The 25,529-nt window shown below is 45.1% G+C and overlaps 1 protein-coding gene across 1 annotated transcript in view; it reads left to right on the plus strand.

Moving 5' to 3' along the window:
• TAOK1 (TAO kinase 1) overlaps nt 1-25,529 on the plus strand; it is an 80,579-nt gene that overhangs the window by 30,054 nt on the left and 24,996 nt on the right. The window contains exons 3-8 of the mRNA XM_060258728.1: nt 7,054-7,125; nt 17,342-17,443; nt 20,970-21,015; nt 21,901-21,997; nt 23,113-23,226; nt 23,677-23,768. Of these exons, the coding sequence (XP_060114711.1) occupies nt 7,054-7,125; nt 17,342-17,443; nt 20,970-21,015; nt 21,901-21,997; nt 23,113-23,226; nt 23,677-23,768 (523 nt within the window). The remainder of the gene's footprint in view (nt 1-7,053; nt 7,126-17,341; nt 17,444-20,969; nt 21,016-21,900; nt 21,998-23,112; nt 23,227-23,676; nt 23,769-25,529) is intronic.

A 25,529-nucleotide genomic window follows, 5' to 3' on the forward strand; every position in this document is an offset into this window, starting at 1 on the left:
ATGCAGTCCAATCTCATCTTCATTGAGACCAGGCTCCATAGCCTCCTGCAGGGACCAAGGTGTCCCATGCCATGTTTGCCTGCTGTGCAAGGAGTGCATGTACAGCTGGCTCAAGACACGGGAATTAACAATGGGTGGGCTTCTTTGTCACCCTTCTGAAACAGGCCTCCCAGGGACAACCAGGGCTTTGCATTGCTGCTCATTTGCCTTGAATTGGGGGATTGTGGCTAAGGCTTCTAGTACGGAACTCCAATGGTCTCATCAAGAATGAGGAGGAGCGCTTCCCTGGAACAATAGCTGCCCTAACAAAGGCACACCATTGTGTGAAAGTGGAGATGCTTGAGAAAGCAGCACACTGACTTCTATTGTCAGTTTAGCATTCTAGAATGCAGCTGGGAATCTTTCCCCTTTTGACAAGTGCCTAGCACCTGCTCAGTCAGGACATGGCCATGCTCCAGGGAATGCAGTGCAAGCTTCTAAGTGTGCAACCTGTGATTCTGCTGTTCAATATCCTCTACATGTCATGATGGATAAGATGACAGAAAGCAAAAAAGGCTGCACTGTATGGATTTCTTTAAAAATTCTAAGCATATTGACCATTTGTCATTTCTTCAACCTCTGGGTAGCTCAGAGGAACCTTTCTCCCTCCCCTAGTGTGTGAGGGAAGGGCTTGTGGTGTCTCTGTTACTGAAAAGGGAAAATTTCCCCAGGCTGAGTAGAAAGAAAAGGGATGCAGAAGCCAATGTTGACAGTTGATCCCAAAACAGAATCTACTCAGCTTCAGAGTTCATTAACTATAACAGAGGGTGCCAATCCAAATGGATGCCTTCCTTTTCTGCAGCTGACACAACGAGAACCAAACCAGCCCCAATTCTGCTAAACAGAGTTAAATCTTAAACAAACAAACCTGTTGTATTTCAAAGAGTTGATCAGACAAAACAGAGTGAAGGATTTCTTGGCTTAGTGATCCATTCTGGCACCTTCAGCTTCCTTGTTAACTGTCCTGTGCGTCTTCCAAAGAAAAGATGGAGATTTTTTTGCATGGACTCCACATTACACTGCTGGGCTTTTCACCTGCGTGGAACAATAATTCAGAGACTTGTAGAGGTAGCCGTTAGGCACAAAAATCTCCTAATTTCCCAAAAACACTTCCTTGGACTGCCCATGCCCCAAGGCAAGGGGATTGTACTTTATTCTTTTGTCTGCAGTACCAGCAAACACATTTAGAAAACTCTCGTAGAGGTTTTGTCTTTCCAGAACTTGTTTTAATCTTTGTTCTGTTTCAAACAAAAATTCTAAAACCTATAGCCATGGCTGGGTAATAATATAAATATTTTTATCTTAGATAACTGTGCATATAGTTGACTGCTATTTTCCCCTTCAGTAGCTCTCTGCATCTGTGTCAACTCCAAAACCTTACGTGAAGTGTAAGGCCTGCAGGGGATGAATACCATCAAGCGATGGGCATGACCGGTGTCTCCTGTGTTTAGGCAAATTTTGCTTAGTGGTCTCATGGTCAAGCTGCTTGAAGTTTATCAAGGAGGCAAGAAAGAACAGAGCTCTTCTGCCTTTGCATGGTCATTCTGGGAGAGCTCTGTCTATCTGCCTCAATCGATTGTCTCTGCCCAGAGGGAGATTTGTTTCCTGTTCCATCTGTATCGGCTGGGGATCAGTCATCTTTTCCTTTCTTGTGAATGGAGCCAGCCTTCTCGTCAAAAGACAAAGAGGGGGAAAAGCTGAAATCCCCTAAGGCTCAAAACAAAAAAAAAGAAGCACAAGCAATCAACCAGTGCTCTGCCACCAGTTCCAGCACTGCCTGTCCTCTCAGTATTGACCTGAGGAGGGGATTGTGGTTTTTTGCAGACTCCCAACCGCCCTGAAGATATACTGCAGACAGAGCCCGTTCTGTCTGTTTGCAGAGGTCTGGATCCCTATTTTGACATTGGAACTCCTTGTGGGAATCTTCTCCGAGGTCTTCAGCAGCAACTTACAGAGAGACACGGGGCGGGGGGAGGCTACCATGATGAGAGATACTTTCATCCTATTTCCCCACACTTCTCTTCACATTTGGAAGGGGGAGCAGTGCTTTCAATCAGAACAGTATGCTTCTCTCTTTTCTTTTGACCATTGGGGTCAACTGCAGTCGGAGTCAATGCTTGTTGCTATCGTCCTGCTTGGGCCCAAGCTGTGACTCAGGGTTTTAGCCAAGGGGATAGATTTTAGCTTGCTTTTCCCTTTTCACCAAGTACCTACAGTGACTACTTCAGCTTTCATGCCAACAGGGGTGGCGCTGGGGTTTTTGCAGCCCCACCCACGTCCCCCGTCCCTGCCCCCCATGGGGAGGTCTTTCAATGGGGGAGGGAAGGTGCGGCTGCTTCCGCCGCCTCCCCACTAGGCGGAGAAGCGGCAGAAGCAGCTGATCTGCCTCCCCCCTCCCATTTAAAGATTCCTGCTGATCAGTGGGGGTGTTTAAATGGTGCAGTGCTGCCTCTTTTGTCCGCCCTGTCCCAGGCTGGCAAAAGAGGTGGTATGGCGCCTCTGCCTCACTCAAAGGCTGCCTTTCCTTGCAGGGGAGGCAGCCTTGGAGCAAGGCCGTGCAGCCTCTTTTGTCTGCCTGGGTCTCAGGTGGGCAAAAGGGGTGACAAGGCACTGGATGGCATGTGGGGAGTGGGTGCCAAGCGGATCCCAATAGGTCAGGTGGCACCCCAGGCAGCTGCCTAGATGGCCTACTCCCACACACTGGCCACGTATGCCAGCCACTATTAAGGATCCGATTTCACAATCTGAACCCGCAGCTACTGTTTCTGCTCCTCCAGGAGACTTGCAGGTGGCTGACCAAAGCTTTCTTCTTCCTTTGCCACCAGTGATGATTCAGACACAGTTGAAGACCCCACAGCCTGTAGAATATCAGAAACAGAAGCCAACTTTTCCATCAGCCTCTGTCTGCCATCCCTTCTCATAGGCCATTCCCTATAGTCTTTTGGAAGTCCTCTATCTCCAAATCACCACTGCGTTCAGCTTCTGATATCAGGCCTTCAGAGCCTGAAATGCCTCATATCCCCGCCCCACAGATTTTTAAATGTTCTCAGAGCTGATGGTCTAGTTGATGCAGTTCTTGAGATCAAGGTGACCAGACAACTGCAACAGCAAAATGATTCTGTTTTTTTATGTCATCCAACCTACACAGAATGCTACAATTGCAATTTGTCTTTTCCAGACTTATTGGATTCAGTCATGGGGGATCAAGCCATTGACCACTACTCCATGTACTGTCTTTATGATATCCTTTTAACCATTTTTGTACACTATAACTTTCACTAGACTTTATTTTAATCCTGTTTGTACTTTTAATTATCCCTTTTATGCCATTAAAGGTACTTGAACTTGACTTGACCACTACCCCCACACCTAAATGTGTAGATGGCCTTTGTAAAGCAAAGCACAGTCAGGAGGCTGTATCTTTTTTTTTTCTCCCTTCCCAATCTGATTTCTGTTACTGTAAAAAACAGCACAAGGGAAGGGTTGTCAGATGCCTCATGCAGCTCTGGTTAAAGGGACGGAGGGGAGGAGAAGAAATTGTTTCAGCAGAAAAGTCTACAGTTCTGGAACCCCAACTTGCAAAATTGCCAACTACTGGTCTCATTTGGTGGGAGTTTGCAAAGGATGAAATATACCTAGCCATTTACATATGAAGCTGCCTTATACTGAATCAGACCTTTGGTCCATCAAAGTCAGTATTGTCTACTCAGACTGGCAGCGGCTCTCCAGGGTCTCAAGCTGAGGTTTTTCACACCTATTTGCCTGGACCCTTTGCCTGGATTGAACCTGGGACCTTCTACTTCCCAAGCAGATGCTCTACCACTGAGCCACCGTCCCTCCCCATGTGCCAGAAGGCCCACAAAAACTTAAAGTTGGCTCCGTCTGGCAGACTATTTCAGCTGCATCCAATCTGTTATTTGGATAGTTCTTTCTCTAATCTTGGGTTCCCGCAGGTCCAGATGCCTGCATGGATTTTTCCAGATTTTGATCCCCACAACTGTCAGCTAGTCGTCCCCCCTTCCCCCCCAAAAACCTTGCCTACTCTCTCTCCTGCCCTTCTGCCAACTACAAGCCCTCCAGCTGTTGAGAGGTTTGTCTGTGTCTGTTTATTTAGCATTTCGGTATGCCCATTTCGGTATGCCATATTTAGCACCAGCCATTTTCTTTTCCATTCATTATATATGGGTCTTCACCAAGTGCGTGGCACTGGTTGTGGCATACCTTTGGCACTGAGGGATCATAGTCTTTCCTTGTTTCGACAACTGGCTTCTGAATCCCCCTTCACATCAGAGCTATGCATATCTAGTTTCTCCGGAGTGTTTGGATGAAAGGGAAGAAGTCATGTCCCGAACTGACTCAAGCCTTGCAGTTCATCGGTGCCATACTAGATTCCATCGCTATTCAAGTTTGCCTTCTTTGGGACCAAAAAGTGCACGTATGGTCTCAGCTTAGCTGTTCATCGGCAAGCCTCTTCAGTTGAACTGTCCATTGTCTACAGGGACTTCCACCAGCCTTGATCTCTGTGGTGAAGTATGCCAGACTGCGTGGCCTTTACAGCGCTGGCTTCCTCTTCCTCACTGCCTGATACAGGACTCTCAAAACAAGGCCCTTCTCCATTACCTCTGTCAGTGACACATTCTCTCAGTTAGCAGACTCATCAACAACTTAACCAAGATAGCTTTTTCTCACCTCCAGAACCTCATCTGATGACATCTGCCTCTCACTGGGTGTGCAGCACTCACAACAACTATGTCAGCTATTGTCATCACAAGAAAGGATGCTGCACATCAGTCACCTGAAGCTTCTGGCAATATAAGAGGCTCTTATTGCCTTACTCCCCAGTCCCTGGCGCGGTACCTCAGCCTTCCTAGGGTGCAGGATCTTGCATCTGGACTTCTTGCACCTAGAGGTCTGGAAGGTGCATCGAGCTATCAGTGCTAGAAACATTCCCCACCTAGGTTATGAAAAGGTAGATGATCTAAGAAGGGTGAAGAAGAGGTACAGGCCAAGCTAATTTCCCTATCCACGGTCTCCAGATAATTAATGTACGTCTAGTAAATGGATTTATAATTTCATTCACCCTTCTTAAGCTCTGGGGCAAAAAAATGGAATTATTTGCACTGATAGAGTTTTCATTGAAGGCAGTTCCATTAACACCCATGGCTTTTCTGCCGGTTTTTATAATAGAAAAATCTTCTGCCTGAGTTGAAGTACATCATACTATAATTTCAGATATGGAATTCCTTCACCCCCAACTGTTTGATCCAGTATACCTTTATTAAGTCTTCATTTCTTACCTGAATGAATACATTTCTCCAATAGATATTGCCATTTCTTAAAAAGGACAGGTAGGATGAAAATTTCCAACTGAGCAATCCCAGAAACATTGTGTAGGGTTCTCTCCAGCACAAAAATGCCATCTACCAGAAGATCCCATGAGTGCGAGTGAAAGCAATTTACCATCTTCACTTCTCATGGTGGGTGAAATCCGTCTACGCACCCAGAGATGTTCATCTTAGAGAACCTGGTCCATCTTTGATCACTTAAGAACTGGTTCACCCATCTCTGCTGCCTGTCCTCTCCTTCAAGGGCATTTACTTTTTTAACAGCCTGCAGCAAAGAAGTTAAGAGAGGGACTTTTTCTGCTCTGTCAGTCTGGTCTATAACTCCTAGTATGTAGTCTTGGGTTGATTTTTACACAACCAGTGGAGCCAATGGCTGCTGCTGGTCTTTGTCTTATCACTATCAAGGTGACTTTCTCATCACTATCTAACTACCTGGAAGGGCTTCTGAACGTTGTGTGCTGAAATCTGATCTTCCTGGGCACAGCCAACAACTTTCATCAAGTATTACTACACTTTTGATGTTCAAGCCCAGGCTGATGCCCCATTTGGAAGAACTGTTCTGTATTCTTTATTCTTCTGAAGTACCTACCCCCAGCTGGGTTAGCTTGCTATCTATGCCAATCAGTGTGATGCATAGAAACCGTGAAGAAATTTTTAAAAACCACAGGTTGCTTTCCTGTAACTGTTGTTCTCTGACTAGTAAACTGTGTTTTGACAGAACCCACCCACCATCCTCTCATTAGGTGCTTTTAACTTGATGCAGCGAACTCTTTTGTTTCAGAAAGAACTGAGAGGTTAAGACACAGTTCTTCCTCTTAGGGCCTGCACAGTCTGAGGCTGAATTTTCAGAGGAGAGGAGATTTGGTGCCTAAAAGCTAGTTCTAGAAGATTCCAGATTGTTGCTCTTTGTAAGCATGAGGCCCATCAGACTGCTCAAAGAACAATAGTTACAGTTAAGCAGTCTGCTTTCCCCTTCTCATTTCTGCTTAATGCTTGGTATTACCTATCATGTTAATGCTTCATGTAAGGCTACATTTGGGTCTTCCAGAAACACAATTCATTGTGCCCAGTCTGCAATAAGCAAATGTTTTTCATATGTTACTCCCTTTTGGTTATCCGCTAAACCCACCTCCTCAGCCCTGCGGTGTGTGTCCTTGTCAGATCCAGCATTGCAAAGGACAGAAGCACCATATCACACACTGACTGAGATCTACAGCTTTGTTCGGTGGATGATATTTAGCTGGCACCCATATTCTACAGGGGCTTCTTGCATAACAGTTTGTCAGAACCAGGCCCTGGTGAATTGGCATGAAAAAGATACAAAGGCAGACTATAAGCCCTCACAAGAAGCATCAAGCGTCTGGTTACTTTAAACTAGCAAGCAAACCTTATTTAGAAACCTCTATATGGGTCAAGAAATACCATCTGACCCATTTGGACATATTAAGGAATCTTTTTGGCTGATGTGGCTGGTTCTGCTCCTTTAGATGTTGCTGAGTGATGGCTAAATCCCAGCCTAACATCTCTTGGGATCCCTGGTTCAGGATCTACTATCTCTTGGGATCCCTGGTTCAGGATCTACTATGGGACATTGAGCTGACAGTGTTGCACTTTGTTGATGGGATCCTCTGGCAGCAGAATACTAATGAGTTGTATTTTGTCATTACAGGCACGTGATGTGCGCACCAATGAAGTGGTGGCCATCAAGAAAATGTCTTACAGTGGGAAGCAATCCAATGAGGTACATGAACTGCTATTATATACTACTGGAGTTGGCTTGCTGCATTAGCTGTATTGAGTTAAAGATAAATGTTGCCATGAGAAAAAGCCTTTACCCAGGGACCTTTGTTTATGGCATAAGTTGGGGTTGTCACCTATGGGGGTTTTCCTCCCCCCCATCCTTCATTTGGGTGTTTTCAGTCCAGGCAGTCAAATGACATTGGCAGAGCATAAGCAAAATTTAATAGTGCAAACCTACACACATAACCTAAATTGTCTGGGACCAGTGTACCTACAGGACTACCTCTCCTGGTATATCCCCCAAAGAGCACTGCGCTCAACTGGCAGCAATCTACTGATGATCTCTGACCCGAAGAGTGTTTGGCTGTCCTCAATCAGAGCCACAGTTTTTTTGGCCCTAATCCCAGCCTGATAGAACTGTCTACCGAGCAAGATCTCCTGGCATTCCCCCAAAGTTGGTGATCAACATCTGCTGGTGGCCCTTGGCCCGAGAGATATCTGACTGTCCTCAACCAGGGCTTCTCTGTCTTAGCCCCAATCTGGTAGAACTCTGCCAAACTCCATCCAGGCCCTGCAGGACCTATTACCATCTGCAGGGCCTGTGAGGCAGAGATGTTCCACCAGGTATTTGGTTGAGGGCAGTGACGGTTCCATCCTGGCACTCCCACTCCCACTTCAGTTTCAGCCCTTCTGCGTGATAGTGGCACCTCTACAATCTGACATTTAGGTGTTTTTTAAGTGAACTGTAATGGTTTTAACATTTATTTCAGTCTTATTTGTTATAACTGTGATTGTAACTTGCTGTGAACTACCCTAAGCCTGGCTTCAGGAAGGGCAATCAAGAAGTCAATAAAATAAATAAATCTGGACCTTGTGGGATTTGATGCAATGCCGCAGACCTGTAAGATGGAGATATTTTGCCAGGCCTATGGCTGAGGACAGTGATGATCTATAGCTAGGCTGACATCCCTGTTCTTTTTCATCTTCTTTCTTCCCGCTCTCTTACTGCCAGGAAATGAGCGCTGTCTTTATGTGCCATCTTATCGATTACTGTAAACTTTAGAGTTGTTTTAAATGTCAGCTGTTTTAAACGTTTTAAGCTAATTTATTGTTGTAACCTGCCCTGAGCCTTGTTATGGAGGGGTCATAAATAGAAGATATACACACATATATGTATGTATGCATGCATGCATACATATATACATACATACCTGATGGAAGCGCTTATTTAACATGATTAACATGTGGAATTCACTGCCACAGGAGGTGATGGCGGCCACAAGCATAGCCACCTTCAAGAGGGGGTTAGATAAAAATATGAAGCAGAGGTCCATCAGTGGCTATTAGCCACAGTGTGTGTGTGTGTGTGTGTGTGTGTGTGTATATATATATATATATTATTTTTTTTTTTGGCCGCTGTGTGACACAGAATGTTGGACTGGATGGGCCATTGGCCTGATCTAACATGGCTTCTCTTATGTTCTTAATCTTTTAAAATATACATTAATAGCATTTTGTAAATAAGTTTAAGCAATTATGTTGTATTTAAAAATTGGGTATAAGCTGACTGGGGACTATGTTTCATCAGTTGCAGCTCTTGTGAGTGGTGCCACAAATGATGCCTCTTGTGTTTCATGGCTTTTTAAACTCCAAATTGCCCCATTGTGTATGCAGGTGTATCTGCAGATTGAGTTTTTACTTCATGCATTTGACAAAACTTAATTCTACAATAAATCTGTTATTTAAAGTTCCACAAGGCTTCTTTTTCTGTTTGAGACAATAGATGGTACTCTATCTTGGCAGGAAGATAGTCTGTGGTAGAAGGAAGGGAAGAAATGGTGGTGGAAGAATCTTGTTGCAACAGGACTGGGATATCCAGCCTAGAATTCTAAAGAGGGAGAAAGTGCCATGGAGTGTGAGGAAGCTGTTCTTTCCGTGAGCACTAAGAGTGTTTCCCGAGTTCTCCAAACTTTGAGGACTTTAAATATATTTCTGCTACCGTAAGGACTTGCTTTTTAAAAAGGCGACAGAAACTTGTTTCTCCAAAATCTGCTGGATGCCAAAGCCGGTGTGGTGTATTGGTAGACTAGTGGCCAGAGGATCTGGTTGCAGATTCCCCCTGAGTCATAAAACCCCATGCCTGATTTTGGGGCAGTCTCAGCCTTAGCCCACTTCAGAGAGTTGTTGTAAGGATCAAATAGGGACATGGAGTATCATATATATCAGGCTAAACTCCTTGGTGTAAGGGCAGAATAAAAATGGAGAGGAAAATCTGCGATATGAGGGCATGACAGCATTCAGGTGGAAAATGTATGATCCTGCTCTCACCCTTAATGTCAGAAAGGGTAATGTTTGTAGAGAGCCTGTGAATTAATTCTTGTGGGTACTTCCAGTTGAATGACACTGGGATTTGTTGTACTGCCCTTAGAGAGTTAAAATTCCTGGAAGATTTGGAATGATGAAGGGAAAAACTTGTCTGTGTGTTTTTCTTTTTCCACAATAAATTAATCTTATACCGCACTTGAATTTCGTACTAAACTCCACCTGCTTAAACATCAAATGCATCATCTATAACTTAGCATATAACAATATTTGGCTTATGTATGACATTTAAAGGTATAGATGCCTGCCTTTTCTACAAGTACCTTAGGAGAGATTTGGAGACTGCTGCACTCTGCTCTGGGCTGCCTTAGTATTTTGTGTCATGTGAGAGTTAGGAAAAAATAAAAGTTGAAGACTGAAAACATAGATTTTATAGTAAAAAAGTGTATTAGTTTGACTGTCTCGTATGGTCATAATAGGCCTAGCAACATAATTGAGTGTTTAGTTGAACTTTGTAGCATTGAAAACAATAGTACGTTTCCATGCACAACTTTCTGGTTCATATATCTTGTGCATGATATGCTATAACGTATATTTACAACATGTTACAGAATTATCTAATGCCGTGGATTGTCTTTAACAAAAATCTTCATAGTAGTCATTTTGAGTGAATATCTTGCCTTTAAAAGCACGTCATTCATTCTAAAAGGGAGGAGAAAATATTTCTAGGGAGTTTCTTTTTAAAATGAATGCTCCAAAAACTTGGAGAAGTTTTTTTTTCTGATTTTTTCCCCAGGCCTTCACATCTCTAGCTGCCTTTGCAAATAGACACACGGGTCATACCAGCATACTTAGAATAAAACATATACGTTGAATTTTGTTCTGTAGCGTTGGGAATTAAATTATAAAGTTAACTAATCTGTAGCTTTCTAAATATGGGGTTTTAAAAAAAAAAACTTGTGAAAAAGTGTATCGACACATCTGCGGCACAGGCTGAAGTGGAGGGTTTGTCTGCAAAACTAAAAGTCAGATCAAGCATAAACTCCTGCCTTTCACTTTGAACAAATTCATCCTGAGGAACGTCGCAAAGATACAGTGCAGGCGTGGGAAAATTCCAGGCTAGGCAGATTAAGGTCAGCTTTGAGTGCTACCGGCAAGAACAAGCCTTGAAAGTGAGGAATGTCGTACTTTCTCATAGCAACCGTGGGTCTGTCTGAGTTCTAGAACATTGGTCAAGATGATTAATTCCGCGCTTGAGAGGAAGTTTTTTCTTTCCTCCTTTTTCATTTTCCTTTCCAGCTTTTGGGAATCAGCTTGGCGTAGCGGTTTGTGTCAGACCGCGTTTCAGATCTCCACTGTGCCATGGAAGTCTGCTGTCTGACTTTGGGCTAGCCAGTCTCTCTCAGCCTACCTGATAGGATTTTTCTAAAGTGTCGTAGTTGTGAGGATAAACTGGAGGAAGGGAGAGCCAGGTTATTGGAAGCTGTTTTGGTTCCCCACTGGGGAAAAAAGCAGGGTATATCTATATAAATAAGTATTTGAATTGGACAACAGTTTCTCCCTCTTACCAGTGCTGGAACTGGAAACAGCTGGTTTCCGACTTGGAGACCTTGGAAGCAGGCACATGCAGAGACGTGAGTCTCTTGCACTGTTCAGCAGTTTTTTTCTTGTGCATTGGTCTTTTAGCCCGTGCTGTAGTCTGGAGGACTGATTCTCCTGACAAGTTGTTAAGCAGCCTGAAGGCTACATGAAAATTTCTGCAGGCTGAATGTGGCCTGCAAACCATGACTTCCTCACCTGTGCCATTGGAATCCTTGCATCTCTATTCAGTCTCGTAGCTAGGATTGTTTCCACACAGATGTTTTGTTCTCCCTTGGTTCTGGAACCCAAGTAGTGTGTTTCAGCCCATCCACACAATGCTGTCCACCAATTGTCCTCTTTCCAGGGCTGCTTCTGCTTTGCTCTGATTATTCCTAAGAGGCTGCAGGCCAAGCTGTTTTGCGCACTGTATGGACAAGAAGGGGTGCTTTCCCAAACCTCCTGCGCACATAGGCACCATTATACTTCTGCCATTTCTTCATGGCTGCTCTTTCCTGCCTCTGTATCACAAGAAGACTTTTGCTGGCTTAAAAAAAATTGGCAGTCACTATATTTTTTTGTTATGAGGGCCAGATCTGGCATAAATGAGACCTTGTTGGGCTGAGCCGTGTGTGTACCTATTTTATTTTATTTATTTTAGCATATTTATATCCCACCCTTCCCTAACGGGCTCAGGGTGGCTATTTAAGATTTGGTAGCAGAGATATAAACTTTATAAAGGACACAAACACAATTAAATATTTTTTTAAAAAAAACTTAAAAAAAATGCTTAAAACATTAGCACTCATTGGTCTTAAAGGTGCTTTCTTTGTATCACTCCCATGGGACCCAGTGAGCTGGGCAAAGGAAGCTCTGGCTCTTTCCTTCCTTCCCCAGAGAGCCAGGAGGTGGAGGAGCCTCAGCTAATAGAAGGAAGTGAGGCTTGGCTCAGTAGCTCTGCTTTGCATTTGAGAGATCCTGGCAAAGCAAGCTCTTCCTCTCCCCATCCTTCCCAAGAGAGGAACCAGCCAATGGAGAAAATAGAGGTTTTCCTCTGTAGCTCCTGTGTGATTGAGCAAACCTTGCAAAACAAGCTGTTATGCAGAAGGAAGCAAGAAAGAGGGAGAAGGAAGCAGTTGACAGCCATTTGCTCAGGGGCCTGATAGGAGCCCTCCAAGGACCTAATTCGGCCACTGGTCCTCATGTTTGACACCCCTGCTTTATAGCATTGTATAGCAACTACTTGTTTCTTTTAGATAAGAGCTTGGGGTAAAAAATCCTTTTGCATGGGAATAGGGGGTACCAACCATGAAAGGAATTAGCAAGGAAAGCGCGGAGGAAACTTCCATATGGATGCTGTGTTGGCACTGTATATGCCATTTGCACCAGCTAGCGAATCCACAGCAGTCGTTGCTGTGCAGGTGGAGTAGTGGGGCTGTATACGGTACACAGTTTACCTCTTGGGCATCAATACTGCCAATTATTAAAATGTTTGCTTTTCATTATGTAGTCATTAAGTATGTTTTCAAGATATCGGCAGCAAGTTATCAGGTAGTTGAGAGGCATGGTGAGGGCAGCAAGCCAGGCAGAGTGGCAGTTGTTGCAGCCTAAAGCCAAATGTAGTGTTCAGGGGTGGACAGGCTACTTAACTTGTATAGAAATTTCCCAGTGGGCTCTGCTGCTGTTGGGGGTCTCTGATGGCCAGGTGCAAGCCAAGCCCTGCTCCAGCATTTCTGTAGCATGGAGCCCATACTGGCAGTGCCAACTGCTGCCTCCCACACTGCAGATAGGGAAGAAGGAACAAGTAAGCCGATGCCTGTGGTTGGCACTGCTAAGCTGAGGGGCCCTTAAGTGCTGGCTTGTATTGCCGTCGGAGCCATTTTAACTTCCTAGTCGGCCCATGGCAGAGATTAATGATCTTGAATTCTTTCACAACCGCTTTGAACAGTAACAGTGTACCTGACCAGTGAGAACATATTGCTTAGAAGTGAAAGATTTTGCCATTCTGAGCTTGACCTGATGCCTTGGTCATAGAATTGAGCACGTTTGGAGACTTCAAAATACCATGCAAGGCACTCTCTCTGTACATTGGAGGGCTCTCCTTTCTTGGAGGTTTTTAAACAGAGGCTAGATGGCCATCTGACTGCAATGAAGATCCAGTGAATTTAGGGGGACAGCCAGTTTGGTGTAGTGGTTAAGTATGCGGACTCTTATCTGGGAGAACCGGGTTTGATTCCCCACTCCTCCACTTGCACCTGCTAGCATGGCCTTGGGTCAGCCATAGTTCTGGCAGAGGTTGTCCTTGAAAGGGCAGCTGCTGTGAGAGCCCTCTCCAGCCCCACCCACCTCACAGGGTGTCTGTTGTGGGGGAGGAAGGGAAAGGAGATTGTGAGCCGCTCTGAGACTCTTCGGAGTGGAGGGCGGGATATAAATCCAATATCATCTTCATCTTCTTCTTATTTGTGAGTTTCCTGCATTGTGCAGAGGGTTGGACTAAATGTCTCTGGAGGTCCCTTCCATCTTTATGATTCTATGATAACTTACTGAAGAATTTTTCCACGAGGGCTGAGCTATGGCTGCACTTTGTTTCCTGTCTTATACAATTCGTTTTACTGTGGGATGGTGCAGTTGTAATTTGCATCTGCTCCTCCTGCTGTCTTAATTATTATTGACCTATAAACACCTCTGCTCCCATCAATGAAATGTGGCACTTGGTTCAGAAATAGGGCTGGTTTGTCTTAGGCGGGCGGGTGTTTATTTTGAAAGAGAGAGTACAGTTAATAAAAACCCTTTCTGGTTTGTTCCTCTGTTACCAAGAGAGAAGGCAGCTCAAGCTGCAGTTATGACTAATCGGCATCTCCAGTGTGCAAGATGCAGCCTTGGCCTTATTCATCTTCGTGACAGCCCTACTGGAGAAGAGGTGACAGGGTAGAGGCTGCACTGTCCTATAGTGTTGTAGCCCGCCCCTCCCTTTCTTTCTGTTTTTCTCTCACCCTCCCTCAATAGACAGATTGTGCATGTGTGCGTTATCAACTTGATTTTTCATGCTTTTCCTCCAAGGACTTCAGGATGGCACACATGGCTCTCCCCTCCCCCATTTTATCTTCCCAGTATTACCCTCTGAGACACATCAACAGCCTGCAGCACAGTTCCATTCATCTCTAATCAATGCCTTCTCTGTATTCCTTCCTGCAGGCAGATAAAATCTATTGCCGCCCTATCTTGAACTTTCATTTTGGTGGCTCCAGTGTCATTGAATGGCTTTTCCTGGAAATGTTAGGAAGGCCCCTACTCAAAACTTTGCAAGGCAGAATTGTTCAGGAAAATGTTTGAAGATGGCGAGTGTATGATGATAAGTCCGCTTCTGTCTGGTTGATGTTGGTTGTTGGTCTGTCATTTATGTGAAATTTGTTTTTAGTAGTATAGTGAGCTCCTTACTGGCTTATAAGCTAAGTGGCTTAAAAACTATGTGACATGAAGTGGACTGGGAGACGACTAGAGTGATGTTGGTGGGGGGTTGGACTCATGATGAATGAGACAGAGCACATCATAATGATGATGATGATATTGGATTTCTATCCCCGCCCTCCACTCCGAGTCTCAGAGTGGCTCACAATCTCCTTTATCTTCCTCCCCTACACAGACACCCTGAGAGGACTCTCACAGCAGCTGCCCTTTCAAGGACAACCTCTGCCAGAGCTATGGCTGACCCAAGGCCATCCCAGCAGGTGCAAGTGGAGGAGTGGGAAATCAAACCTGGTTCTCCCAGATAAGAGTCCGCACACTTAACCACTACACCAAACTGGCTCTCAATCATAAAACCTGTTTGCAGGCCTATAAGATGGCAGTGGTGGCAGCGGAGAAGACCTTCTTCTCTGCTGCCATTGCATCAGCAAAAGCTCATCCAGCTTAGTTGTTTAAAGTGGTTCGGGACTTCATAACACCTAAGTCAGGGGTGGCCAACGGTAGCTCTCCAAATGTTTTTTTGCCTACAACTCCCATCAGCCCCAGCCAGCATGACCAATGGCTGGGGCTGATGGGAGTTGTAGGCAAAAAAATATCGGGAGAGCTATCGTTGGCCACCCCTGACCTAAGTCCTTGTTTTTGCAAGGTTTTTTATTGAAAAAAAATCTCTCTCATCCATTCCAACTTTGAGAGCAGATCTGGTACCTGAGATGTCAGAAGAACCCATTTGTCCGTTTCTTACAGATAGTTGTAGATTGATCCTGCCTGTAGATGCTGACAAGTTCCTTGAGAATATGTGGGATCCCATGCCCCGCCCCCCGCCCCCCCCCCCCCGCTCATAAAGCTATCACCAAGCAGAAACTGAAATAAAAATTTAAAAAGAAAAGGCCTTATTTAGGGTTATTTCCCCGGTATTTAATTATTGCTCCTATAAATTTTGCCACCAAAAGGGTGACTAGATCCTTGGTGTCTGATAGTAGCCCTGTCACCTCGATTTTCGCATCAAGCAACCCCAAATTTTTGAGCCCATCCATAACTTTTAAATAAATTTCTGGGAAAAAGTATTGAAGCCATCAGCTCTTTCCTGACCGAGGGGGCTCTCCCCATACCTTTGAAGGAGGCAATTATTAGACCTCTTCTCAGAAACAAAACAGAAACCTTTCATTGGCTAGGGATGAGGTGGCCAATTACAAGCGAGTCTCCAGTTTTCTTTTTTGAGGGATGGTAATAGAGCAGGTGGTGGCAAAGCAGCTCCAGGGTTTCCTGAATGACGTATCTGCCTTTGACCCATTTCTTTCTAGTTTCATGTCTGGGTTGTGCACCAAGATGGGTTTAGTTGCACAGGTGGACAATCTTCATTTAAAGTCGGCCAGGGGACAGTCTTCCATGTTGATACTGTTGGACCTCTTGGCAACTTTTGATACAGTTGAGCATTCCATTCTTACCCATCAGTTTGAAAATGGAGTTGGTATTAAGGCGGTTTTGACGGTTTTACTGTTTTCTGTCTAATTGGACACAAATTCAGTTAATTAAAGTAAATTGACTTACATTGAAGTTAATTAAATTATCTTTCTACCCCTGCCAGGATCGACTCCCCCCTCCCTGCCCATCAACAGGCAGGAGTTTCCAGCTGGTGCTCAGGAACCACCTTGCTTGCCTCTGGCCCACCTGTGCCTCCAGGTGGCAGCGCTCAAATGAGCCTTGTGTGTCCTTTCCCTCCGGCAAGCCGCTGTTCTGGCTTCCGGGAGGCAATCTGGGGTGGGGTGGGGGACTGGCTGCTTCAGCCTCCACCCCACCTGGGGAAGGCTGCGGCAATTGCAAGCAACCCCTGCAAATCTCTGGTCTCAGTCAGCATCCTCTCCTTCCCCAAGAGGGGCAATATCTTCCCCCTCCTCCCCCAACACTCTCGCCTCCTCTCCTGACCAGCTCAGGAAGTTGTTCACTGGAAGGGAGCAAGCCAGCAGAGTGGTAGCCGCTGCCACAACAAGAGCGGGGGAGAGGGGGAAAATCCTGCCTCCAGTTGTGCGGAGCTGGCAGTGCGGGCACATCTTTTGTGCTTGGGCATTGTGTGTGTGTCTACATGTGCTTTTTCATGGTGGGCGCTATCTGGCTCCATGCAGCCACCGTAGCCAGCCTCGCATGCCAGACGGCGCAGCTGCACAGGAAGACCCAGCTCCTTCCCTGCTCCCGCTGCCATGTCCTCTTATGCTCTTTGTTGCTGGCTTGCGGGGCCTGGGATGGATGGGAAGTCGTGGGGCCTTGTCAGTAAGAAGAAGAAGAAGAAGAAGAAGAAGAAGAAGATATTGGATTTATATCCCGCCCTCCACTCCGAAGAGTCTCAGAGCGGCTTACAATCTCCTTTACCTTCCTCCCCCACAACAGACACCCTGTGAGGTGGGTGGGGCTGGAGAGGGCTCACAGCAGCTGCCCTTTCAAGGACAACCTCTGCCAGAGCTCTGGCTGACCCAAGGCCATTCCAGCAGGTGCAAGTGGAGGAGTGGGGAATCAAACCCGGTTCTCCCAGATAAGAGTCCGCACACTTAACCACTACACCAAAGTTGGGAGGCAGGCCCCAAGCAGCCCCACCATAGCTATAGGCCTGATAAAGGCTAGATGGGAGCAACAAACTCTTGAGAGAAACTGGTTTTGACAGTAGCAGCTGAACAGAAGAGGGCTCTGGTTTCTCCCAGACTGGAAGGAGGCATGCAGCAGCGAATGGTCTTCACTTCCACAGGTCATTGAGATACTAGTGATTGGTAGCTAGAATCGTTTATCTAAAGTAGGCCACTTTTTTCAGCCCACCCCCAATAGATCTTTTTTGCCTAGTTCTTTTTTTTCCTTCTCTTCCACAGAAATGGCAGGATATCATTAAAGAAGTCAAGTTTCTACAACGAATTAAACATCCCAACAGTATAGAATACAAAGGCTGCTATTTGCGGGAGCATACAGCATGGGTAAGAAAACACTGCGTGTGGTATGGGTCGAACAGAAACGAAAGTATTTCCTCTGGTTTCCAGTGCTGAATGATGAGTTGCAACATTTGCATTTATCTCTTCGAGATTGTGCCTTGATGTCTTGAGCGCCCTCATCCCCATTAAGTCGTTTGAAATCCTTGTAACTTCTCTCCATTAATTAAGTAAAACTTCTTTATCCAGTCTTCTTGACTTTTAAGTGTTTAGAACATGGATATTAAAAGAACTTCTGTCTGCTTAGCTCTTTTGTTCTGGTACAATTTAATGCCAAAGTTTTGCTGCATCTCTTGATAGTTGCTCAAAATTTTAGCAAACTTCCCAATAGTAAATATATCTGTTGGGGGAAAAAATGCATTATCATCACTTTGATGTCTGAGCAAGAGCTACCTATAAAAAGAATGCTGAGATACTTTAACTGTTTTTTGGATCTGTCATTTTTCTAGAGGATTTGTGCAGCACAATTTTGTTCTAAAGGCCACTGTTAAAAATAGAATTCTCAATAAAATTAAAAAGCAAAACACATGAAACTTGGAAGGGGAATGTGCTCCTTTTCCTGACTTTCCCAATGAACGTGTCCCATGAAATCAACAAGCCAACTTCACTCTCCTGCATCTGGGATGCTAACCTCATGGGACACGAGTGTATCCATTCTCATGTATCCTTTCAAAACTTGCTGAGGCTGAAGCAGTAAACACACTTGTCTTAGTGTCTTTCAGTTTTATGTCAGGGATGCAGCCTTTCATTTGCTTACTTAGAATTAAAATCCAGGCCATTTTATAGCAGGAACTCCTTTGCGTATTAGGCCACACGATCTGATGTAGCCAATCCTCCTGGAGCTTGCAGTAGGCCCTGTACTAAGAGCCCTGTACGCTCTTGGAGGGTTGGCTACAACAGGGTGTGTGTGGCCTAATATGCAAAGGAGTTCCTGCTACAAAAAAAGCCCTGGAAAAATCCATTTAAATCAGTGAACCTCCATAGACAGGGGTTAGATTGAACTGCAATTGAGTTAACCTTCTGAATGACGGAGTAAATCACAGACTATTTCATCAAATTCCTTGCCCTCTTAAGATAGTATTTCAAGGTTTGAAATTATCAGGCAAGCAAGCTGTGATGCCCTGCTTACTAGCAAATTCATTAAACCAGTAGGTCATAGTTGCAGAATCGTTCCAAGCAGTTTTAGCAGCTTTCAGCTGGCCAGTCACACCCCCACAAGGGCAAGGTCCAGTGTTCCCTCTAAGGTGCAGTGTCTTGTGAGCAAAAATTCTACTTGGTGAGCTCCTGGCATTAAAGTTGTGAGCTGCTGCATAAATTATTGTACTCTGGGGTCATCCTTCCTGAGCTAAGACAAAAATGTGTGAGCTGGAGGCTAAAAATCTGTGAGCTAGCTCACGCTAACTCAGGTTAGAGGGAACACTGGCAAGGTCCTGTAGCAAGTGGTAACCAGGCATTTGCAGATTTTTGGAATGAGATGAATGATCAGACTCATTTCAGTCTGGTTTTCCCAGATTGTTTTGTAGCTGTGGATCCCCTTTGGTTGTCCTACCTAATGATCATCAGCCGCAGTATGCTTCTAATATGGTCATCTGAAATGGTTTATGGGGGAATACCCTGATCTAATGGATCCATTCCTGTCCAGCAGATTTCTGGGCATACTGGCAGCCAGCTATCTGACTTAGTACTTGTGTTGTGGGGTTCTCTTTGGTTTCCCATGCTATTTAACATCTACCAAAAAAAATTGTGGATCATCATCTGGAGACTGAGTGAAGTGTTTACCAGTATGCATTTGTTGTCTGACTTGGGTTAGGGGGTAGATGCTTGGAATAGATGCTTGGAGGCAATATTGTGCTGTGGGAAGGCTAGTAAACCAAACCACAGTCTCCATAAGCCTGAGGCATGGTTGGTCAACCATCTCGATAACCAGGGTTCTAAACTGGGTTGTGCTTTGCTTAAAAACATTAGACCTGGGCCTATAGAGAGTTTAGTTCTCATCTGTGCTATGTAGCATCTTAGCTATAGTTGATTTTCTGACAACGGCCTTTTCTGTTGTTGACTGGCCATGTTTATTTGTGATCTAATCACATTCAGGCTAGACCACTGCAAGGCATTCTATTTTTTTTTTTTTAAATACTGATTGGAGACTGCAGTGAGCTTTGACCACTGCAGCAGCAAGGCTGCTGGCTGGGCCAGATTGCTGTGAGTGCATCCTGCCAGTTCTGAAAGAACTTTGCTGGCTTTCTGTTCATTTCCAGACACGCTTCCAAGTCATGAGGCTTGCCCTAATCTCAGATGGTTTGGGGCTTTGAAAGTTACCCGAAAGGCCACATTACTGCCATGCAAAGTTGCCTGGCTGTTAAGATTTTCATCAGAGACATCCTCCGTGTGCCCTAACCTTCTGAAGTAAGGTGGGTGACTGATAGAGATAGACAGGGTCTTTCAGTGATGGCATCCAGTTTGTCAAATGGCCCTCCCTGTCTCTGTTCACCGAGAGCCTTCTGTATTGAGTTTTAGGTGCCAGGGGAAGATGTTTTATTTTCCCGGACATTTGGAGAGAGATAATTACAAAAAAAAAAACCTCCACCATGTTTTGCCACTGTTTGATAATTCTGCTGACAGCAATGCTGATTCTGTGAATCAGGCAGGTCATGAGAAGGAGAACAGGAAGGGTTGCATCACTGCTTAGTTCTCATGGCCCTTTTTTACACACCCAGGGGAATGCTGATTGGCATTTTGGGATCAGACAGCAATTTTTCTCCAGGCCATTTTGGCAAGGGATCCTGGAGGTTTTTGCCATCTTCTGGGCATGGAGCAAGGGTCCTCTTCCACCAAGCTTGCAGCTTTGGGAGGGACGCACATGGAGTGGTGAGGGAGGAAGGGGACACTCGCCTAGCCAGCGAGATCAGCTGAACCAACCCTGGTGATCAGTGGGGTGACAGATGTCTCAACCAGAACACCCTCACATCTAACATCCAAAGGAGCAAGGGTCACTGGGGATGTCTGGGGGAGGGATGTATTTGTGAAGTTCCTGCATTGTGCAGGAAGTTGAACTAGGTGACCCTGGAGATCCCTTCCAACTCTATGATTCTATGATTTTGTTGTGAGTTTTCAAAAGTTTTGTTACATATTGTCTCAGAAACTTTGTTGAGATTGCATTGAAATGTTGCCTCGGAGTCATCATCACCTCTCATCCCGCTACATCTCTGAATGCTCATGCCTAGAATACTGGCTAAGGCTGTTCTTTGCGAAGCTATGCAGTGTAGGCCAACATAGCCCCTTCAAGAAATGCAGCAGCTGAGACAGGCTGCATGTGCCTGCCACTCGGTGCAGAAGAAACATGGGAAGATTGTGGTGGCTTGTTTTCTGGCCTGATGTCAGATGCTGAGCAGTTCCCTGATGAAGCTTGAGGACTTTGAGGTAGATGATGGCATTCGTTCTCCGTTGTAGGGGGTGGGTGTCCTTCTACCAAACTACAGTATTCTCTAACAGCTTGTTCTCCCTCTGCCCTCTTTAGCTTGTTATGGAATACTGTTTAGGATCAGCATCAGATTTATTAGAAGGTAAGCTCTTCTGATACTTGACTGACCGTGTGCACATGTGTAAAAGAGAGAAGCATCCAAATTCCTCAGTAACAGGGTTTTTTTGAGCAAGAACACACAGGAACACAGTTCTGGCTGGCTTGGTGCCTGGGTGTGTGTTGCCTAATATGCAAATAAGTTTCTGCTGGGCTTTTTCTTTAAAAAATGCCCCGTGTGAAACAGTGGTGATGCCAGGGGGTGTGGCCTAATATGCAAATGTGTTCCTGCTGGGCTTTTTCTACCAAAAAAGCCCTGCTCAGTAATATATCTCAGACGAACGAACTTTCCATGTCTCGGTGTATTTGTCTACTTCTGCATTACTTTCTCTCATTGGTGGTTTCCTTAACCTGGCAAGAAGTCTACCTTTGACTTGCTGGCTTGGTTTCTTGCAGCATTCAGGAATGAAGGCACATATCTAGGGCAGCTGTACAAAGGTGTAAGGCTCTCTGCCAGTGTAGCTGTGGTCAAATGCTTGTTTTTAACAACATGGACTTCTCAGTTCAAGACAAGCTGTCATCAGTCTGCCTTTGTGGCAGGTATCGTGGGGTGAGGAGGAGAGGTTATGTTTTTGGAGCCATTTGCTTTGTTTTGTGACAACACTTGAGGTATTGAGAAAGGCTCAGGACAAGGGTGGGGATGTGTTTATCAGATTTGGATGTTGAGTCCGTGTTTGGGAAGTGCAGCCATAAAGTAAGGTGGTTGTTACCAACAGTTTTTCTGATAGGCCCAATGGTAGACCACTGGGTTTGAGGCTGTAACCACAGCATTGGGCTGTCCTGAGCCTTGTCCTTCCATTAAAGGTTTTATTGCCTTTGTCTGAGAGCCTGCATGCTGCTGGTATGTTAACTGCATTTTTCTTTTTTCAAGTCCATAAAAAGCCTTTGCAAGAGGTGGAAATAGCTGCCATTACCCATGGTGCTCTCCAAGGATTAGCATATCTGCATTCTCACAACCTGATCCATAGGTAAGTGAAGCCCCACCATTCCCCGCCCCCCAGTGCAACCTGTCAAGGAATCGGCAGTCGAGAACTGACATTAGGGCAGCCCATTCAGGGTTCCCTTTGTGTAAAACAAATAAAATTGTGCCATTGCACATTTAGAACCATTGGGGACTGGTTTGTGGGGCATTTAACAGCAAGAACACTGCTTGGAAAGCCGTCAGGCAAGCAGGGCAATGAAAAGACTCATTTCTACATCCTTCCAAAGCCTATGCATGAGCATGTGAGGGTTGCATTTGAGACTAAAGGAATTCATGTATAAACTCTTCTAGAACATATCGATATCAGAAGCTGATTTCCTTAGGAAAAAAAACAACTATTACCTGAGTCATGTCTTACTTACAGCATGATGTTTTGGTGACTTGGAAAAGCTCTTATTGTATCAGCAGAAGCTAGCTGGCATCCTCTGTGGCTGTCTCCTTATTGCTTTGTATCTTCATATTCCCAGACTAAATTATTGTGTATTGTGCTTCCTGTATTGTGTTCCAGCAGGTTCTTCAGAGTGGGTTATATTGGGTTTCTGGTCCTCTTCTGGTCTACAGAGAGCCAGTTGAGTGTAGTGGTTAAGTGTGCGGACTCTTATCTGAGAGAACCGGGTTTGATTCCCAACTCCTCCACTTGCACCTGCTGTAATGGCCTTGGGTTAGCCATAGCTATCACAGGACTTATCCTTGAAAGGGCAGCTGCTGTGAGAGCCCTCTCAGCCCCACCCACCTCACAGGGTGTCTGTTGTGGTGGGGGAGAAGATATAGGAGATTGTAAATCTCCTGAGTCTCTGATTCAGAGAGAAGGGCGGGGTATAAATCTGCAGTCTTCTTCTTCTCTTTATGTAGGGAAAAAGCTGTGACAAATGAAGCACTCCCCCCCCGCCCTTGCATGCAACTTCTTGGCCCCCTTTTCACCCACATCTACCTGTTTTGGACTTTGTAGACGCATTATTGGTCCAGCACTGGCTTTATTGTACCAGTACAATGCTGCCTCTTGTGATACTGTCTTGGTACAGCTATACTTGCATCTTATCTGTTGGGGCCTGCCAGTAAGTGGGCTTCAGAGTGTGACATTAACATTCCCATGTTCCTCAGAGATATCAAGGCAGGAAACATCCTACTGACAGAACCGGGCCAGGTGAAGCTAGCTGACTTTGGATCTGCTTCCATAGCCTCTCCTGCCAATTCATTTGTGGGGACGCCATATTGGTAAGGAAATGCCTTCAGTATTAGTTATCACTTAAAGTAACGGATGTGTCTAGAATTGTGTTGCGTAGTTGGTTATCTGTGTTGATTGAAAACACTTAAACTGTGGGTTGGGGAGAATTTGGTAACAGGCATTTAAATTCTGGGCCTGCTTGTATTTAAGGGGTTGGGATTGAATGGATCTAGTTGCCAACCTTGGCATGTGGTGGTGGGATGTCTGAAAGAGGCCTATTTGTGCCCTCTTGCCCTGGGATCTTCAGGCTTGCCCTCATACCCATAGTGTTGTGAATTTACCACCTGCTGCCATGTGGCATTCTCAGGATATCATGCCGGGGAATAGATACTCAGTCTGTTTTTTCCTCACTCCAGTAGCTGAGGCTTGTCTTTACAGTCATGAATGCCACAAAAATGACACAAGCAACTTCACTGAACGTTTTATCTCCTGTGTTCTAGGATGGCCCCAGAAGTGATTTTAGCCATGGATGAAGGGCAGTATGATGGTAAAGTCGATGTATGGTCTCTTGGGATAACATGTATTGAACTAGGTAAGCTGTGCCCCTTATCCTGGCAGAGCTGTGATCTCCCAGCAGGTGCCTTGACAGGTTTTTCTTCCATATCACAGTGAACATTTTGAAAGATTAAGTGCATACTTTTTTTAGGTTGCATGTTCAGTGTATACTTCCCAGACGCTTTAGAATCACCTTCTTGTTCTGGTGTATTGCTCTTGTTCAGCACACAGGAAGGAATTTTCAATATTACTTTGTTACTTGAAATTTGCTCTGTACCTCATCAATCCTGCATTCACCCCTTGCTGTACTTACCTTTATTCCCTTGTCTCTCCTAGGATGTTCAGCTTCTCAACAAGTGTTATAGATGTCTTGTAATGGTTTACCATGCATTAAGTAATCCTTCATGCTTTGACCTCTGGGATTTGCCTTCCCCTAGGGAACACAGTCTGTTTCCCTCCTCCCTCCCACCCCCAACCCCGAAACTCTTGTGTAGCATACAGCAGTGATTTATTATCGTGATTAACCAGAGCAGAATTGAATGTTGTTGATTCTGCAGCCCTTCATCTGAAAGAAAAGACTTGGTCCATTGCAAGTAGTCCAAAAAACCACTGAGTATCCCAATAGCATTTTCTGCGTGCTCTTCCCTTTGCCCCATCTCAAAGAGGACTCTGTGGGGTTGGAAGGATATGGAAAAAAGTAACCAAAGTAATTGAGGATGAGGAGCAGCAAAAGAGATCACCAGTGCATTTTTCTTGGGGCATTTTAGTTCAGATAGGTGGGATACTATTAGGGTGGGATGGATGTAATTGAGGTTTGTAAAATTTATGAATGACCTAGAAGGATCACACGGAGAGCAACTTTTCTCCCTCAAAATATCAGAATCTAAGGTCATGAAGTGAAACAGTTCACTGGTAGATGGTGGGCAGAGGAAAGAATTCTTCACACTGTGTATCATTTAAAATGTGGAGTTCATTGCCACAAGAGGCAGCAATGGCCACCAGCTTAGGTAGCCTTGAAAAGGGAATTTAGATTAGACCAGGTGCAAGCCCAAGTGCCCCAAATCTTCAGTGCCTCCCTCTGAAGAGATCAAAATATGCCGGCAAACAAAGGGCAAAGAGAGTGATGAGGCTTGTTCTGGACCAGCCACACTGCAACTCAGCCAGCACCCCGGTCAGTTTGGTCAAAATGCACTCAAAATATTTGCTGTCAGTCTGTTGCGTGTAGCCCTAATTAATGGCAATTAGCCAAGCTAGCTAAATAGACTCTCAGTGTATCGAGATGGCCTGACTCTGAATTCTAGGTGCGGGGGGCACAGAGAACAGGAAATCTGTATCCTCCTCATACCCTACCTGTGACTTTTCCACAGCAGCAGACTGGCCACTGTTAGAAACAAGAGGCTGAATTAAATGTCATGTGGCCAATATGGGCCTCTCTGAGCATTTGAAATGATCATACTCAAGACATCATTGTGCAGTGTACCTAGCAGTTGGGTGCATGAGCAGGTTTCTGGGGGAGGAGTTAAAAAACAAAAGCTGCATTAAGGCTATTCGGAACTGTGAGGAATCAGTGGTAGACTCTGCTTGGGAGGCTCACAGAGTCCAGTGAAGCAGCCTTGTTCATCAGTATTGTTTACTTAGTCTGGCAGCAGATTTCGAGAGCCACCTGAGATAGATGGATGGATGGATAACTGGAGATGCCAGTGATTGAAGTTAGGGCTTTCTTTATACCAGGGGTGGCCAAACTGTGGCTTGGGAGTCATATGCAGCTCTTTCACACATATTGTGCACACATACTCCC

Source organism: Heteronotia binoei, chromosome 18 (genome assembly GCF_032191835.1).
Source record: "Heteronotia binoei isolate CCM8104 ecotype False Entrance Well chromosome 18, APGP_CSIRO_Hbin_v1, whole genome shotgun sequence".
NCBI classification, from domain to species: Eukaryota; Metazoa; Chordata; class Lepidosauria; order Squamata; family Gekkonidae; genus Heteronotia; species Heteronotia binoei.